Source organism: Lycorma delicatula, chromosome 4 (genome assembly GCF_047948215.1).
Source record: "Lycorma delicatula isolate Av1 chromosome 4, ASM4794821v1, whole genome shotgun sequence".
NCBI classification, from domain to species: domain Eukaryota; kingdom Metazoa; phylum Arthropoda; class Insecta; order Hemiptera; family Fulgoridae; genus Lycorma; species Lycorma delicatula.
In genome coordinates this window covers 175690734-175708379 of record NC_134458.1, presented here as the reverse complement: position 1 = coordinate 175708379, position 17646 = coordinate 175690734, and the positions used below count along the sequence as shown (strand labels likewise).

General features: G+C 30.3%; 1 protein-coding gene across 4 annotated transcripts in view; it reads left to right on the top strand.

The window, feature by feature from the left end:
* The window catches only part of LOC142324086 (syntaxin-like), a 206194-nt gene that overhangs the window by 144570 nt on the left and 43978 nt on the right, over positions 1 to 17646 (top strand). For all 4 annotated transcript variants that reach the window (XM_075364719.1, XM_075364718.1, XM_075364720.1 and 1 more), the window contains exons 4-5: positions 6325 to 6399; positions 16806 to 17009. In XM_075364719.1, coding sequence (XP_075220834.1) covers positions 6325 to 6399; positions 16806 to 17009 — 279 coding nt within the window. The remainder of the gene's footprint in view (positions 1 to 6324; positions 6400 to 16805; positions 17010 to 17646) is intronic.

The window sequence follows — 17646 nt, the reverse complement described above, 5'->3', positions numbered from 1 at the left end:
CAAGGCAAGGTTGGCACTTTGGAGTCCCTCACATTTTAATGTCAGACCCGACACCAACAATGCACATTGACTCAAATAGGATTCGACAAACTGCCCAATCTCCAAAGACACTCTCGACTCCTTTTTTGAGGAGATTTTGGTCCACTCCGACCCCATCTCCTCAATCCGCTCTTCGGACCCGGAGTTCACCTGCTTCTCAGCAGGCTTACCTCCCGCCTAGAGTCGATCATTGCACCGCCATCCTCCACTTTCCTTGACTTCGTGAGGAGCCGCCCATCGGGCATGGCTCGCCCCTCCTTGCCGCGCACTCCTTGTGCGGTTCCGGTCGCAGCCCTCCCCGCACAACTCGTGACAGTTGTTTCGGTCGGATTTTTTGTGCAATCCGCTTCACGAGGACATAGCACCTTCCCTGTGGAAACCTCCGAGATATCCTTTGCGGAGGACCGGGTCTTCTGCGGAGACCTGCCGATTGACCTTTTCGTCTGAAAGGGGTCAACGGCCACCAAGTCCTTGGCAAAACCAACTAAGTCCTCCAAGCAATCTCCCCGGATTGCCTCCCTGGATTGCTCCATCGCAGCTTAAGCAAAACACCGACTGGGACGCCAGGCACTATGTCCACAGCCTGAAAGAAACTAACATCTAACTCAAGGCAAGGTGAGCATTTAACAATTTCTTTTCCGAGCAAGTCCACCTGTTCTCACGTAACCCCGCTTGAAACGTCAAAAGCAAAAAGCTCCTAATATTTATATATATATACAATATCTGTTCAATATGGTTTTCGTATAAGTTGAAACATAATTGAAAACTGTCTCCCGTGTTCTGCAGAATGTTGATTACCAAGTCAAGCATTACAGATTGGCACACAGTTGTGATGCGTTGATTTGCTGTTGCTGATTTGAGTTGCTGATGATTTTTGTCCCTGATTTTAACTATGTAAACTTGGAATTTTACATAACCCGACACTATCCATTGAGTTTAAATCTGGGAATTGTGGAGCCCATTCTACTCGTCTCCTATGAACAATCCACTGGCGGAAGTGTTCATCAAGGCAATCACGAACTTGCTTATCATAGTGCAGGGGTGCACTCTTCTGCATGAACTATTCTACTTTTCCGGAACCCAGAAAATCCAAATCAGGCAGTAATTCATTTCCTAACATTGCCATTTAAGTTTTGCTATTAACTGTTCCTTCAAAGAAATAGAGGACAATGATCTGGTCTTTCCACAAACCACACCAAACCATAATGCGATCAGCTTCTTGCTCCTTACTGTTGATAAACCAGTGAGGGTTACTGTCAGACCAATACCGTAAGTAATGTCAGTTCACCTCACCATTTACATAAAAGTTGGCTTTGTCAGAGAACATAAATTTAGACAAAAACTCTGGGTCCTCCTCCAACTGGGTCAACAACCAACTGTACATTTCCATATGGCGATCAGGATTATCTTCCAACATGTAATGTAACACTTGTAACCTGTACAGAGGATACTTGTTTTTTTTAAAGATTCTCCGTACTGTTGACTGAGAAACACCCACTTCCAAGCCTGTTCAGCGAATTGATTTTATCGGACTTGCAGATACCTTCGCCAAAACTCTTTCTACTACCTCTTCTGAAGTGCTTGGATGTCCAGATTTTTTAGCATTGGCAACACTACCTATAGCCTTGAACTTTGCTAGCAGTCTGCCAACCGTTGTGTGTGACACTGGCTCTTGTTGAGGATGCCTCACATTTAATTCATCTGCAACTTGTCTATAAGAGAATCCTTCTCTTCTTTAAAGGAAGATAATCTCTACTTGCTCTTCAGTGGTCAACATCTTTCAGTTCTGCAAACTAGAAAACAGAGCAAAATTAGTAAAATCCCTGTAGTGCAGGACTTTTGAGACACTTTGTATAATATATATATATACATTTTGTAACAAGACCAGTATAATGGACCTGGGTTATGGACTCCTTCCAATTAAGAAGAAAATATGAGAAAATAACAATGAAAGGAATCCAGAAGGGAACTAAAAGAAATCCTTTTCTCAAGCCAACAGTCTGTTTAACAATCGTTCTTTGTAATAATGCTAATGGCACACCTCAACAGCTGTTGTTCGATGAGAAGGGTTACTGGACCAGAGTAGGAATTTATGGAAAAATGTAAGGTTGTGGACGATAATTCTCATGCTTTACCAGTTAAGGAATGTGGCTGGTTCTGCAGGTCAGGGTATATAAAATCTGTACGGACTGGTGGGACAGTCAGTAGTAAGCGAGTAAGAAGCGAGATTAAGCATGTAGTGCTGCAGGGTGTGTTCGACATGACATCACAAGCATTCCAGTGTGAACAGTGGGTGAATGCAGAAAGTTGTTTGGTGAGTTATTGATAGACAGTAATGAGAAGTGACTATTAAATTTGTTCATAAATTGTAATTCTATTGTTAAACAGGAAAGGTATCTGCAGTGAATGTAATTGTATGAACCTTTAATTGGTCTAATCTTATCTTGTTATTAATGCATTATTAGGTGTTTATAATGTCTTTCATCAATGGGACTGAATTCTGGTTTTTATGATTTAACTACCTTTAAATAAATCCTGTCTTTACTTAAATTTTTTTTTTATGTAATTCATTGATTATTATTCTTGACATTTATTATTAATATTGTTGTTGTGGTTATTATTCACTATTATTATTATTATTTTCGCCATTATTACTATTATTATTCTTATTATTATTGTTAGTTGTTTATTATTGTCATTATTATTATTATTATTGATTTGTCATATTTTATTTATGTTCTTAAACTAGTAAATTGTAATTATATAAACAATTTTAATTGTTAGTCTCTCAATATCCTGCCATGCCCTCAGATAATAATGAGGTGGTGCCCCATGTAGCTGAAACCATATGTTACTATTTAATTCTTGTCCAACACTCTTCCAGATATTTGGTAAATTCCTATCTGCTAACAAGTTGCACTAAGCATCTCCTGTAAGATTTTCATTTAAAATAAAAGGCCATACAATGATTCCTAACCAAACGTTCACATTCTGAGGGTGCTGTGTATGAGCTTCCAATATCCATCTGGGATTATCACTCCAATGTTGCAGTTTTGTTTATTCACATGGCCATTTAACATAAAAGTCGCTTCAGCAGTAAATATTATTGAATTAGAAAAAATTTCATCTGTCTCATTTTTGCATATCACAATACTCAAATCGTGGTCAAAATCATCTTCTGAAAGTTCTTGTACCAGTTGTAGCTTATAACTAAAATTTATTTGTTTTAATAAATGTTTTATCTTATTTGTTTTAATAAAAAATTTATTTATTTGGGTGAAATTTATTTGTTTTAAGAATTTTTTTAACTAAAACACAGCTGATGTCAAGTTGAACAACAGTTTTCCGAATCGATGAATTAGGGTCTTCAACAAAGTTCTTCAATACATCTAATGACTTTCAGTTTGACAGTTCTTGGTCTACCAGTGCGAGGACAATTCTTTACGGTTTCTTCAAATCACTGTACTGTCTTGATCACAGATGATTTACTGATTGGTTCTATCTTAGGAAATCTATTATTAAATAAATCACATAGCTCTTGTAAAGGCTGAACTCTGTCACCATACCGTTTTACATCATCAACAGAGTTATTCTTTCAGTTTCACTTAAAGAAGGCATTGTTATTTGAAGATTTAGTATTTAATAAAACTAAATAAATGAACGAGGAAACTAATAAAACTTTCACCAAAAAACAAATTTGAACTGCTGGGCCTACAACTTAATTTTTATTAATATTTAAACACAATATTTATCTAATTTACCATTCCAATTATGTTGAAGTAAAAGGTGAAATGAGGAGTTAATAAGCTGCATTGTTTAAACATAATACAAACTACACTGTTGTAAATTAACAGCTGATTTACTGAACTAAATTTGTAATACATTTTTTAATTAAGTATTTCTAGCTGATTTATTTCATTTATGATAAGTAACAAGTATCAGTTGATACAAACACTGGAAGTTAATTTTTATTTAGAAAATAATATCAGGTGATATATGCTTTAAAAAATTTTTTTCATTAGTAATTTACAATCGAAAATATTTATTTCAAATTTTAAAATAAATATTGTAATATTTAAAGTAAATAATATCAGCTGATATAGCTGTTTAATTTGTTGTGTTGTTAAATTAGTTATTGTTTATTATTATCAATATTATAGCACTGTTTAAAGTTTGTTACTGTATGAATTATGAATGTAAAATGTTATAACGTTGTTCATACAGCACGTTTTATCTCATTTTAATATTAACATGATTTTTCCATCACTGCAACTTTGAATGAATGCTTATAACTTGACAGTGAAGGCATCAACAGAAAAACAGTTTCACCATTGTTCTTCTAGTAAAATTTTAAATTGAAATCCTATATCATATGTCCACCTAACTATTTTAAAAAACGTTTGATTCAATATGGCAGATAAAAATTAAAAACCCACTGAAATGCAGATTCTTCTGTCTCCAAATACCTCTCAGAAATGCAGTATAAAGCTGTTTCCATACTTAAATATTTTATATATATATTACACCATATAAATATTTATATAGCCTATGACACTCCCAGTAACGTAAGGATTCTAACACAGGGTCATACATCTAAATCGGTTCAGCCATTGAGCTGCTAAGGTACAAACAAACATATGTACACCCTAAATACATTACATTCCTTTTTAGGCAGTCGTGTAAAAATATGGATCCCATGACACCCCATAGTCTGATTGGATTGAAAAACAAGTCAAAACTGTGATAAATATATAACTGGTTTTTGATATGGTCAACTAGTTTTTGATAGGTGAGGTGAAAACTTTACAAATAATAGTGGATATATATTGTATATTTTATTAATATATGGCCTAATTTGGAAATTTTAAATAACTTATTAAGTACTTTCATCCTACTAAAGCTTAATTTTCTATGACTACTTTTAAAAGTCAAAAAATAAAAATTGTGAAAACTATCTATCTTTTTTTATTTAATTTTTCTTTATTATTTTTTTATTTAATAATTCTGAAAATGTAATGTCATCAATGACCTATATGTAGAATGTTTTTTAGCCATTTTTGAAAAATTTATGTTGAACTAGTCCAGAGATATTAATCAAAATTCAGGCCTACACATGTACATACACGCATATATACAGCTAGTAGATATTTTTACATTGATTTATTTTACATTTTTTCAATTCACGGGATTGTAAAACATTGACATTCACAAAAAAAATCTGACATCAAAATTTTTGTCCTATCTATACACTCTCCCTTTATGGATGGATGTAGTTGCTACATAGCAGTGACACAGAGCTACAGCCAAGAAAAAGTAAAAAGAACTGCAGTAACACTTATCTGAATGGACAAGGATAAAATGCTGAATAGAGCATTAACACAAATTACAAAATGTACTCATTTTATAATTAAAAAAAAAAATTAGATGAGGTTTAAGTCCAAACTAATATATTAATAAAAATAATAAATACATGTAAAGATTAAGAAATATTTCAAATAAATAAGCAAATATTAACTACACATATTTCAAACAAATAAAAAAAAACTAACAGTTTAGAAAGAATTACTGGAATTTATTTGACCATATGTTTATTATTAGTACATTTAAAAAGACATGCAACAAATTTAGGGGTTTTTTTTAATTAGTATTTAAAACCTTACTGCTTGAGTAATGTTTATTATGAAAAAGAAAATCCTTTAATTTTATTTGTAATAAATTGGTAGGAAGATTTTTCTAAATAGGTCAGAAATGATTAAAAATAGCAAAGAAGACCTTTTTTGTATACCTAAATATTGTGTTGAGCTACATGAGAACATGAGAATCATTCAATTTTCTATTTTGGAAGGGACCTTTTTTTCAGAAATAGAGGTTATTCCTGAGAGCTGTAATAGGTCTACAATTCATTTTAAGAATAATTATATTCATATATATATTCATATATTAATATAATTATAATAACATTTCCTGTAATTTTATTTAAATTAGCCATTAGGTTTGTATTTAGAATCCCTGTCAATTTTGCCACAAAATTATTGAGTACTCATAGATACAACATATAAGTTACTAGATATGTTTTCATGCTAAAATTCGGTGAAAATGTTTGGAAGTTAGTTCCATTCTTTATTAATACAAGTTATTTCTTTATTTTCCCTATAAAATGTTTTGCCTAATTTTATGGTAGTATCTATTTAACTAATATTTTTATTATATTTACCCATAGTTTAATCTATATTAGTATTATTAAGGATATTAAAAGTATTTAATTTTTATTTGTATTTGTTACAGAGATGAAACAAAGATTAGACAGCAGGACTGAAACTGTAAAACAAATAGCAAAAAAAGTTAATGAAAACTTAAAATGTGAGTCATCTTATTCAAAATAATCTTTTTGTTAATAAATTTGTTACTTAATCAGTTTTTTATCACTATTAATGTTGTCATCGACTGCTAAAAATTGTAATTAAATCGAAGTAATTTATATAATTATACTCACATTGATGTAATTGTGACTCTTAAAAAAACATTATATGTCAATGTTGTATTACAACTTTATTATTTTTATTTGCCATAAAAATGTCATGTTAACGTTTTGTATACTCTTCCTGAAAGCGTTATAATTAGTTTTCTTTAATTTCATTTCATATTTAACACTGTGTATCTAAATGTATACCTAGTAATCTTTGTGTTAATCCACCACTGATTTCTGTGGCAGTAAAGCAGCTCCTCTGTCTTTCTTTAAGTAGGTTCTGGATTTGAATCCTCGTCAGGCTTGGCCCTTATTTAATGCTACAAATTGTATCTCTGATAAAAATAAAATAGATAACTTGTGTCAGCCTGTTATCACCAATAAAAGTAAAATACATGGCCCCAATATTATTTCATTAATTTTATAACAAATTTAGTAATTACAATTAGCTGACTGGTTTAAAATTCACTAAACCTTTTTATCTAATAGTGAACTGAAAAATTCAGTCAGGCTTTTTAAAACCAATGAAATTTCATTAGGTTAGTTTTGAAGCACTACCTTATTTGGGCTCAACATTAGTTAAACTATCTATAGTCACTCTGCTTATCAATTCTTGCCAACTGCCAAGAGAAAAACCCCTTTTTTAATTTCCATATAGTTACTTCAAAATTTATTAGCTGTAATTCTTTTTTGCGTGAAATTTTTAGTAAAAGCTATTAAATCATTAAATATTGGTTTAGGTAAAAGTTAGTTCAAATTTTTTTAAATACTTCATAAAAAAATTAAAAACTTAATTAACTTTACATGTTTTTCATGGCATATTTTTACTAAAGTAAATCCTGAATAAATAAATCACAAAATGTTTTAGCACATCCCAGGGGAAGACACCCGCCTAGTGACGTTCCGGTTGCCACACCTCCCCGCCCCCGTTCATTGCCCTGTTGGGCTTTAACGGGAGTTGTCTATCACCCTCTGACTTTTTACATCTCATAGTAATAAGCCAAGCCTTGTTGGGATGCCACCAATGTAAATGCCTTGGTAGACATTTGCATCGGTGATTTAAAAACTCAGCTTATTGCCTTCACTGTAGGCCTCGTCTGGACATCTTGAATGTTCTACATCGTATCCCTCTGAACTAGCTAACCGAGCTCGTGGAAGCGCAAACCCCGTACCTAGTTCTACTTATTATGAGCCAATTTCGTGAATGTCTCATAATTCGAGGCAATAAACACAACAAACCACCAAAAATGCTGATTGCAACAACAAAATTTCGTTCTAGTTCCCTTAGTGAACTCAACTTTAGTTTAAACCCCAGACTTAGGTTAAATTATGGACTCCGATCTGGTCCACTAGGGAGAGGCGGACAGACCTCCTACTCCACTCGGCTCCATTGCAGAGTCCCACATGACATTCATCTCATAAACCGTCGTCGAGATGCCATTACACCTCATGGCTGTATGGCATCCCATGCCCATCGGCAGTGCAGTTGCCGTTCTGCCAACAGCTTTTATTCTTCAATCACCTCAATTCTGTTTCAGAAGGAGAGAAAATAAAGTTGAATAACATGATATCCATTATTATTTGAAAATTACATCCTTTGTATGAGCAAATAATAAAAATCTTTTTCAACCGAAGGTAGCGGAAAGCCCTACTTAAAAATATTTATAAATGCCATTTCAATGTTTTTAATTTTTCATGAATATTGTCCCTTGATAAATTTTAATAATTTCTTTCATGAGATGTAAATCACAAAAATTTCACTCAGATGAGCATGAGACCCCATCAAAATTTCAGTTGTTTTCTGTAAAATGTGTATGTGTGTGTGTGTGTGTGTGTGTGTGTGTGTGTGTGTGTGTGTGTGTGTGTGTGTGTGTGTGTGTGTGTGTGTGTGTGTGTGTGTGTGTGTTTGTGTGTGTATAACTAGGCTTACCATATTTTGTTGGGTCCAACCCAGGACATATTTTTTTAAATTACTTAAAAGTTTTAACAGTTTAATGAAACATTAATTAAACTTTATTTATTTAGTTGTATTTTTCACTAGACATGACTTTTTTCAGAAATGGTTTGTTTGTTTTAATTACATCATAAAATTCACAAGAAAGTTCTGAATTAATTTTAACATTTAGCAGATGTTTAACAGTAGATAATGAAAGTCTACCCCTTTCTGCAGACCAAATGTTCCTCGTAATTGAAAAAAACTCTCTCAACTAGAGCAGCTGTCTCAGGCAAAGACATCGCAAACTCAACCATTTTAGAAATATTGCAACATGAAATATCAGTCTTTTGAAACACCTTAACAATTGCTTTTCACTTCTCTTCAATATTAATAGGTTACTTTTTCAGAACCTGAACCACAACCTACCCTTTGATTTTGAATTACGTATTTCAACAATGTACGTTCATCAAATAGGTCATCAATATTTATGGAATCTTTCCATAATAGTCATAATAAACCCAAATGCTGGACACTTTTGCAATCCCGGACAGCACTAAAAAACCAGGATTGTCTGGGCTAATCCCAGACAAATGGTAAGCCTATTTATAACATAAAATGTATATATGTATATAATAAAATGCAATAATTTTTATTATATTAATTTTAAAATGCATTCTGAGCAAGTTAAAGCCAAAACCTATTTTTTTTCAAGAGTATAGTTAACAAAGATAATATTTCGGAAATGTATTCTGAGAAATAAAGGGAAAAAGTCAGTTTATTAAAACATATACTTTAGTACTTAGAATTGAACATGACTCTGTTAGAATTAAAACAACATTATCTATATTTGCTATTTCATCCTGTTTGTTTAGGATGTTTAAGAGTATCTCAAACCCAACAAATCAACTTAAATTTACAATTACTCATATTGTTTCAAAAACTAAAAATTTCAGGACTAAAACCACATTCATCAATCATTAAAATATATTATCATAAGTCCTCCAAAAAATAGACTTAGGCAAGAAAAAATTTCACCCATTCTCAAGACTGTTATGAAATATTTAACCAAAACGTAAAGCATTCATTATGACACCAACCAAAGATATGAATTCTGATTGATCCACATTTTATTATCATTAAGAAAAAAAAATTTAACAAATTTTCAGAGCTGTACACTGAGTAAAGCAAAAACATAGATCTCATTTCATCTGTCATTTAAATAAAACTTTTTCCTAAATTTTATGAAAAAAATTATATCATAGCCTATTATTATATTTAAAAAAAATCTTTGTTACTTAATACAATGAGAAATTAAGATAATTAAGAAAAAAAATGATAAAGAAAGTAAAAATGGAAGCTCAGCTTATTGCCTTCGTTGGAGTATTTAGTACAAGTTCCCTGGGAAACTACATAGATGAATAAATATGAATAGATAAGATTTTATAAAAAAATCTTCAGATTTTATCAAAAAGAAACATTTAGATTATGAAGGTTTAGTAAAAAATTAAAGGATAAGTAAATTCTTTGTACAACCAAGTAATTTATTTAGGGAGGATATAATATGAGCAAAGTTAAAAAGAAATTAAAATTCATAATTACATTAAATTTATTAAATCTAAATTGATAATTAAATTTCATAATAAAATCATCTGAGATGTGGAATTTGGAGAAATTAGAAAAATTAAATATATCTGGACAATGTAATAAGTATAAAGCATTAGAAGTACAAAGCATATGAAGAAAAAAATTCTGAAAATGATAAGTAGAAATAATGTACTTTTAATTACAAAATACATTTATTAAGCAGATATGTTTTCTGTCCAACTTTTGGTAGAAGTAAAAAAGGGATAAGAAGAATGAGCATTGACTATTTCATATACAGACAATAACAAGATTGAAAGCAACTACATGAGGAAAATGAGGCTGAAAAGGAAGTAAAGCAGACATGGAGAGCCTCTATACATGAGAATATTATCTTTGTATGGCAGGACATCAATTTCTATTACTATGTCATGTAAAAAAACATAAGCTACTTAACATACAAAAATAATAAAAAAATTACAACAGAAGGGTGTTAAAGAGAATAAACAGACATTATTATTTTACAGATTCTGTAGAATGTAAAGGATCCAGAATTAAATTGTTTCACTTAAAAGGATAGACGTTATGTACTATGTCTATAACTTTATTAGAAAACGTTCTGATACTTAAAAGATTTTAACTTTTATACAATCACAATAATTAAAAAATTTCCTTTTTTTAGAATTTCATAACTAATATTTTTATTAGTGATTATATACATATGTATTATTTAAATAAAATGAAAATCTGTCAGTCTGTTAAGGCAATTCTCTTAAACAACTCATTATTTAAAAATAAAACTTAGGACCACAAATTGATGAGGAAATGCAATTAAAATTTTTATAAAAAAAATACTCACTTTCTAACTGTATAAAAATAAGCTACCAAAAAAATCTTTTCAAATGTGGTCCACAGCAAAGCATTTGATTAAGTTGACTTCAACTAGTCCAAAGTAGACAGCAGCCAACCTCTGTGGCACGAGTGATAGCGTCTTGGCCTTTCATCCAAAGGTCCCGGGTTTGAATCCCGGTCAGGCATGACATTTTTACACACAGTATAAATCATTCATCTCATCCTCTGAAGCAATACCTAACAGCAGTCCTGGAGGTTAAAAAAAGAAAGAAAAAAGTAGTCAGCAAGCAAGCATAAGTTAAAAATGAGGTATACAGAAAACTCATCATAACTTATAACAAACTTATTAAGTTTTGAGCAAGGATGAGGAAAAAATAATTAATTAATAAGTTAATTAATATCTGCCTTATGTTAATTCTTATACAACCCACACTTATTGACATGTAATACAAACAAGAGAAAAAAATACATATAATGTTAATATACATAAGAAAAAAATCATTCATACAAAACTGCCAAAATTTACAGGAAAGAAGGTTATTTTGTAGTTTTCAAAACTGTAAGTAAAATCTAGAATTTCATATGACGTATTAACAAAGTACACATTTATAAATACAGCCACCTGTGAGTATAAACTGCAGTGATTCTGCTAAATACTTCATTAAGCAATATGGGTTATACATTCAAACACATATATGAGTATAAAGAAAGAATTGCATAAATGCATACAAGCAATATATACAACTACAAAATCAACACTTTCAGATCATGTAAATAATGATATGGATACATAAAATTATTAAACAAGTTTTAAATTCTACACAGTACAATTTTTTAAGTAATAACAACATGAAATTTATAAACATAAATATATTAAATGTATAAACTCAATATAAATTAAACAAAAGCACTATTTGACAAAATACTAAATAAGTTTTCTAATTTTAAGGGGAATGAACTTTAACGGTACCATCTGTGACACTAATAAAGAAGAAACGCCATCATAATTTTAAACAGATCATTTAATTCATTTTCAAATTTTTAGGAAGTCAATCATTTTTTTATATCTTTTTTTTTAAAAACCACATACCAGCTTTTTTAAATGTAGGATACATATAACTTTACAAAAACATGTTTAGAGGTACTTATGACTAGCAGTCTTTTTGAATTTTTCAATTGAATATTATTTTCGTAAAATTAGAGAGAAGAAAGTTATTCATCGCATGGAAGGTTATGTACTTGGTCAGGCATGACATTTTTGTATATTAAAAATCACGAGTATCATTGACATACCCACACATACAACCCTTCATTTTTACTATGGTGTCATTTTAATGACGTTAGAACAATATTTAAATAAAACGTTTTTCAATACTTTGTAATGTTTTTCTGGTTGATCTTATCCTGTTTATGAAAGAGAATCAAAACTTTGTTAAGTTATAATTAGTGTTATTACTGCAAGAAAAACTGTCAGCATTAAAATAAGCTCTCTAAACAAGAAATTCATTTTAAATGCTTTTATTATACAAAATTGCAAAATGAGATTAACATGGCATTGGTTCAGATCTTGGCTAAAAATGTATCACATCTTTTCAGAATGTGGTTATGTGGAATGACTTGGTAGAGCCAGGTATAACAATAGTTCTTAAACAAGTTTTAAATTTGTTAAAAATATTTTTGTATTCTCTGAATCTATTCCTACCGACTGGAAACAGTTTGCCATGCCAGTTCTTCTGCCTTTTGTTCTCTCATAATGCTAATGGGAGGAGCTGTTTTACGCTTCAACTGATAAACAGGTATCAGATGTTCATTGGTAACATCAGGTAAAATAGAGTTCATATTTGGTATATCGGTGTCAAATGGCATTATTTTAGTGGTAATGATTTCACTGTCATATATATTACGTAAATTGCCAAATTCATTCCCATAATCCTCATCATTTGCAACAACTTGCGCTTGCGTTTCATGAACAATAGAAACAGGGCTATTTGCAGTCACCAACATAGCAGACACTACACTGATGGAAAATTGCAGATCTCTTACATTCGTACTTGTAAGATGATCGCACAAGTGTCTGTACAGCAACAAGTCTGTTGCTAAATGTTCAATCCACTACAAATCCTTTTGGCTCCTTCGAATGGAAGTGAAAGATGTAGAAATGATCATTATCCTTAAACATAGCAACTGAGTACTGGTTTTTACAGGTCATGATCCCACGCTTATGGCTCTGGAAGAAATGCTCGATGCCCAATTCTATGTTGCTAAAGTAGCCCTCTGGTAATTCTTCAGGCATAGTAGGCTTGATAAGTCCATCAATTACATACAATTGAACTTGCATGTCAAATGCATGTTCATCAACAATCACACTAAACAACAATTCTTTGATATTCAGGTAGTCTGGCCCATCTACCAAGTGCACCAAGCTTGCAAGATGTAACCGTCACCAGCTAGCAAAATTTTCCAGTTCTGATGATAACCATTCAGACAGAGGCTTCCATGCTGAATACTTTGATTACCTTGATTTAAATGCCCACGTACTATATAAACTTCCCATTGTCTATATCTTGAAAATGACATTCTTCATTTCATTAGATATATTAATTTTGCTGTGTGGTGATTGCCAGATTGCTTCGTTTATTTCATCACTGTTCATTTCGATGTCAACTTGCACATTAGCGTACAAGTGATTGTTATGTAAGAACCATTCAAGCTATTCTTTTAGCATTAACGCAAATAGTGTTCATCAAATGTGGTGTTTGTATTAAAAAATTGTACTATTGCTTAACAAATTTGAATGAAAACATCTACCAGAGTCATTCAGAAAGTTCTCAGTCTGACATAGAAATTGCACAAGATCAAATGACTATGATATTTGTCAAGTATGATCATTTAGATGGCATGCTATGAAGTTTCAGATGTGTGCATTTAGTTGCTTGTTTGTGGGGATTAAATTTAATGATTTTTAACTTAATCTTGGATTTAGACTCAACTACCTAGCGGTTGAAAGAGAAAACTTCTGGGCATGGTTTTTTAAATTTGCATTTGATTTGCATATGAGCGCATTCTGAGAGTGTTAGGCATCATACATCTAAATCAGTTCAGCCATTGAGCTACTATGGTGGAACAAACACCCTAAATATATTACACTCCTTTTTGGAAAGTCAAGTAAAAATAAAAAAAAAAAAAACAATCCTTTATTAATTATAATGAAATTTTCCCTATTAATTTGATACAGTGTATCAAAAAAATTTATCCTTTTTTTGTTGTTGGATAACAGAAAATGAGCAGTTAAAGCATGTGAGCTATCAGAGGTGCTAATTTGAGTAGCTTTCTCTGAAAATAATGATCTTTTATATTCAGTCACTTTCTGTATAGTGTACAGACTGAAAGTATCATTTGTTGGACTGAATATCAATTGAATTTTAGCAGGCTTAATACCTTTACATACAGTAATATATTCAGCTCACTGAAGAAGACTGTGCAAAACCACTTCGCTTTTCACTTTCCTGATAATCCAGATATGAAACATTTGCTACTTTTCAGAATAAATACTCTGCTTCTGGGAGAAATGTAACTTATAACAGTTTACCTTCAACCGCTATGTTATAGCAGCAAACAAAATGTAAAATTTGTGACAAAATTCCTTTCATAAAATGATATAAACTTACGATTTTGTTAGTGTATGTGAAATAAATTATGTTAATAATATTGAGAAAGAAGTTTCTTATCAAGTGATTGTATACTTATATGTTTGTCATGTTATGAAATGAGTCATTTAAAAATAACTATCTTTTTCTATAATTCCTTGAGATTAATTAATAAAGTTAGTAATAAATAAATAAAGATAAGTTATCTAAATTTTAAAAAGAAAAAAATTAAGTTAGCAAATAAAGCACATTTATCTGACATGCTTGATGATATAATCTTTTTTCTAAAATAAACCTTAAAAAATTTTTTTTTCTTATAAAATTATGACTATAAAACAAAAAATAATATATACTTTTTTTTATGAATTACCTTTGCCATGTAAATTACAGATTGCTATGTACAGGTAAAAGTGAATTCATTTTTTTTTTCTGTTCATTAAAATTCATTTGCAATACAAGTTTACATTAATGCTACATGATGTTAATTGATGTCAATTATCATAACAAATTGAGCTATTATTTAATGTTATTAAAATTCTCACTTATTACATCTTAATTCAACCTTGAATGAATAAAAATAAACTGTATAATATTACTAATACAAAATATTTCACACTACTGATCATCAACCATTAAGCTTCCAGAAAATTTTCTTAATTTGTTTTTAAAAAAAAAATTTTATGGTACCTAAATTTCTGCTCAAAATTAACCAGTTGCTTTAACAAAATTCATTGGGTCATGGAAAGAAGATAAACTTCATTTCGTACAAGTTGAAGGTTCTAAAACACCTATAATATCTTTGTGAGAATGCGTTCTGGAAATTAAAGATGTGAAGTGAAGTAAGATGCCAGTGGCTTAAGAGTGGTTGAATAAAATGATCATTATAAATCACCACAGTTAAAAATTCTAGGTCACTACATACTGCTGATATTTTTTGTAGTTGCTAATAACCATTATTACAATCAATACTTTCTAAAATACAAAAAAATAAATTAATTAAAAAATTATTTTTTTAATGAATTTCCATTTCTTACTTTAATTACATTGATAAAATCTGAAATGTTTTTTTTATTTTTCTGTCGGATTTTTTTATTAATTCACTTAATAAAAACTACATGCTGATATCCAATTATAGTAACTTTTTTTTAATAATAGAAAAAAAAGTGAATTTTATAGCATGTGAAAAATACAAAACTTGCTCTAGATTTGATCCTAGAACTTTACATAAATCATCCAGTTTGCTAAAAAAATGTTACTTCTTAAAACCAATTGATAGATTTACTCAGCAACAGTATTACTAGGTTTTGAATTGAAAAATTTTGTGTCAGATTAAATTACTGAAGCTGAATTAGTAGTATATTTTTGGGTTTGTGTAAAGTCCAAGATTTTCAGTGTTTTTTTTTAATATTAACAAAAAAAAGAGTTAAGTTCTTTTACCTCAGCATAGGTATATAATTATGGACTAAAAAATCGGGTGAGGCTGTGTCGGGGCACACGGTTGTTGATTTAACGTAAAACTTGACAGACCTTGGATGAAGTTTCTCTGAGCTATAGACCGACCAACTTATTTGTAAAGTTAAATAGGAGAGCCACCACTGTATTTGTACAGTGCCGGGGAATTTAGTCTGAAGAAGAGGAATGTTGCGAGCTTTCGCCTGCTTTAAATTTCTATCGAACCAAAGTCGATCACAAACGCTACAAGATAGACCAAACGGATTGCTTTCAAATACCGTTTTGAAGAATTTGTCCACTTCGACAGACGTCTTTGTCAGATGTATGGGTGTTATTTTCACTCGTTATGTCCATTAGTTTGGGTACAGATGAGGTAGAGGTGCATATTTTGAATATGAGTGTCAGGATTATTAATTTTTATAAAATTCTAGCAAATGTCTACATTATTAATAAAATTAGAATAGTGTTGACAGTTGTATTGAAACAAGCCAAGTTTTGCCATGTAGATGGTCTATGTATGCATTTTTCAAATCGTGTTTAATTTATTTTTTAATTCAGTTAAATAGTTATGATAATTGTTTATAAAATTAATTTTATCACTAACTTATTTGCTTTTTCCACATTTAATACTTTCGCAGAGACCTCTGTTTCAGTAGATTGATATGTAAGACAAGAGTTTGACAAAATTCTTTTACATTTTAATTAAATCATTCATCAAATATTTAATGAATAATGAAGTCAAGAATTCTATCTGAATTCATTAAAAATAATAACATAATTAATTTTTTTTATAATGAATAATTGTAATGTATGTGAAGTTTGGTGTGTTGAGGCCTGGAGAGGCGGATATGGCAAGAAGAGGAAGATTTGGAGGATAGTACAAACAAATCACAAATTCCAGCTGGATTACGGATCAGAAAAACACAACATGCTACAACACTAAAACTGTTTGTTGATGCTATAACTCAATTCAATCTAGAGCAAGTTGATTACAAAGAAAAATGTGAAAAAAGAATAAAAAGGGTAGTCACATTAGGTAAGTTATTATTTTCTTTTATTTCAATATGTATTTAATATTTTAACTTTAGTGAATCCAATTTCTATGAAACCAATGTAATAAAAAAATGAGCATAGACTAAACTGAACACAGTGGAAATAGTGATTTTTATACAGTTAACTGATGTACCATATCACCTATTAAGAACTTTATATTTTTTGTTAATGTACTATATATTTTTAAAACTCAACTATAAATTTATAAAAAAAAAAAAAAAAAAAAAAAATGGCAACAATAAGTTTAAAAAAAAAATATTCACCAATTTTTAAAAAAATGTAATCTATTTAACCAAGAGATTTTATAAAAAAAACACTAAAAGTTGTGAAAATACTTTTACTGTACAATAATAGCTATAAAATAACCTAACAAAAAAAAATTACATCTAATCAAACCTAATAACTTTACGTGATTGTATAATTGTTGCATTTTACATTATATTTAATTTGTTTATAACATTGAAGTAATTTGTTTATATGTTGTAATCCACTAAAATTAAAAGAAATTGTTAAACCAACATAATTTTTAAAGATTTTTAGTGAAGAGTCTTTCTTTAAATCATAACATAAATAAAATTGTATATTTTAATTAAAAATACTGTAACCAAATCATACGTAAT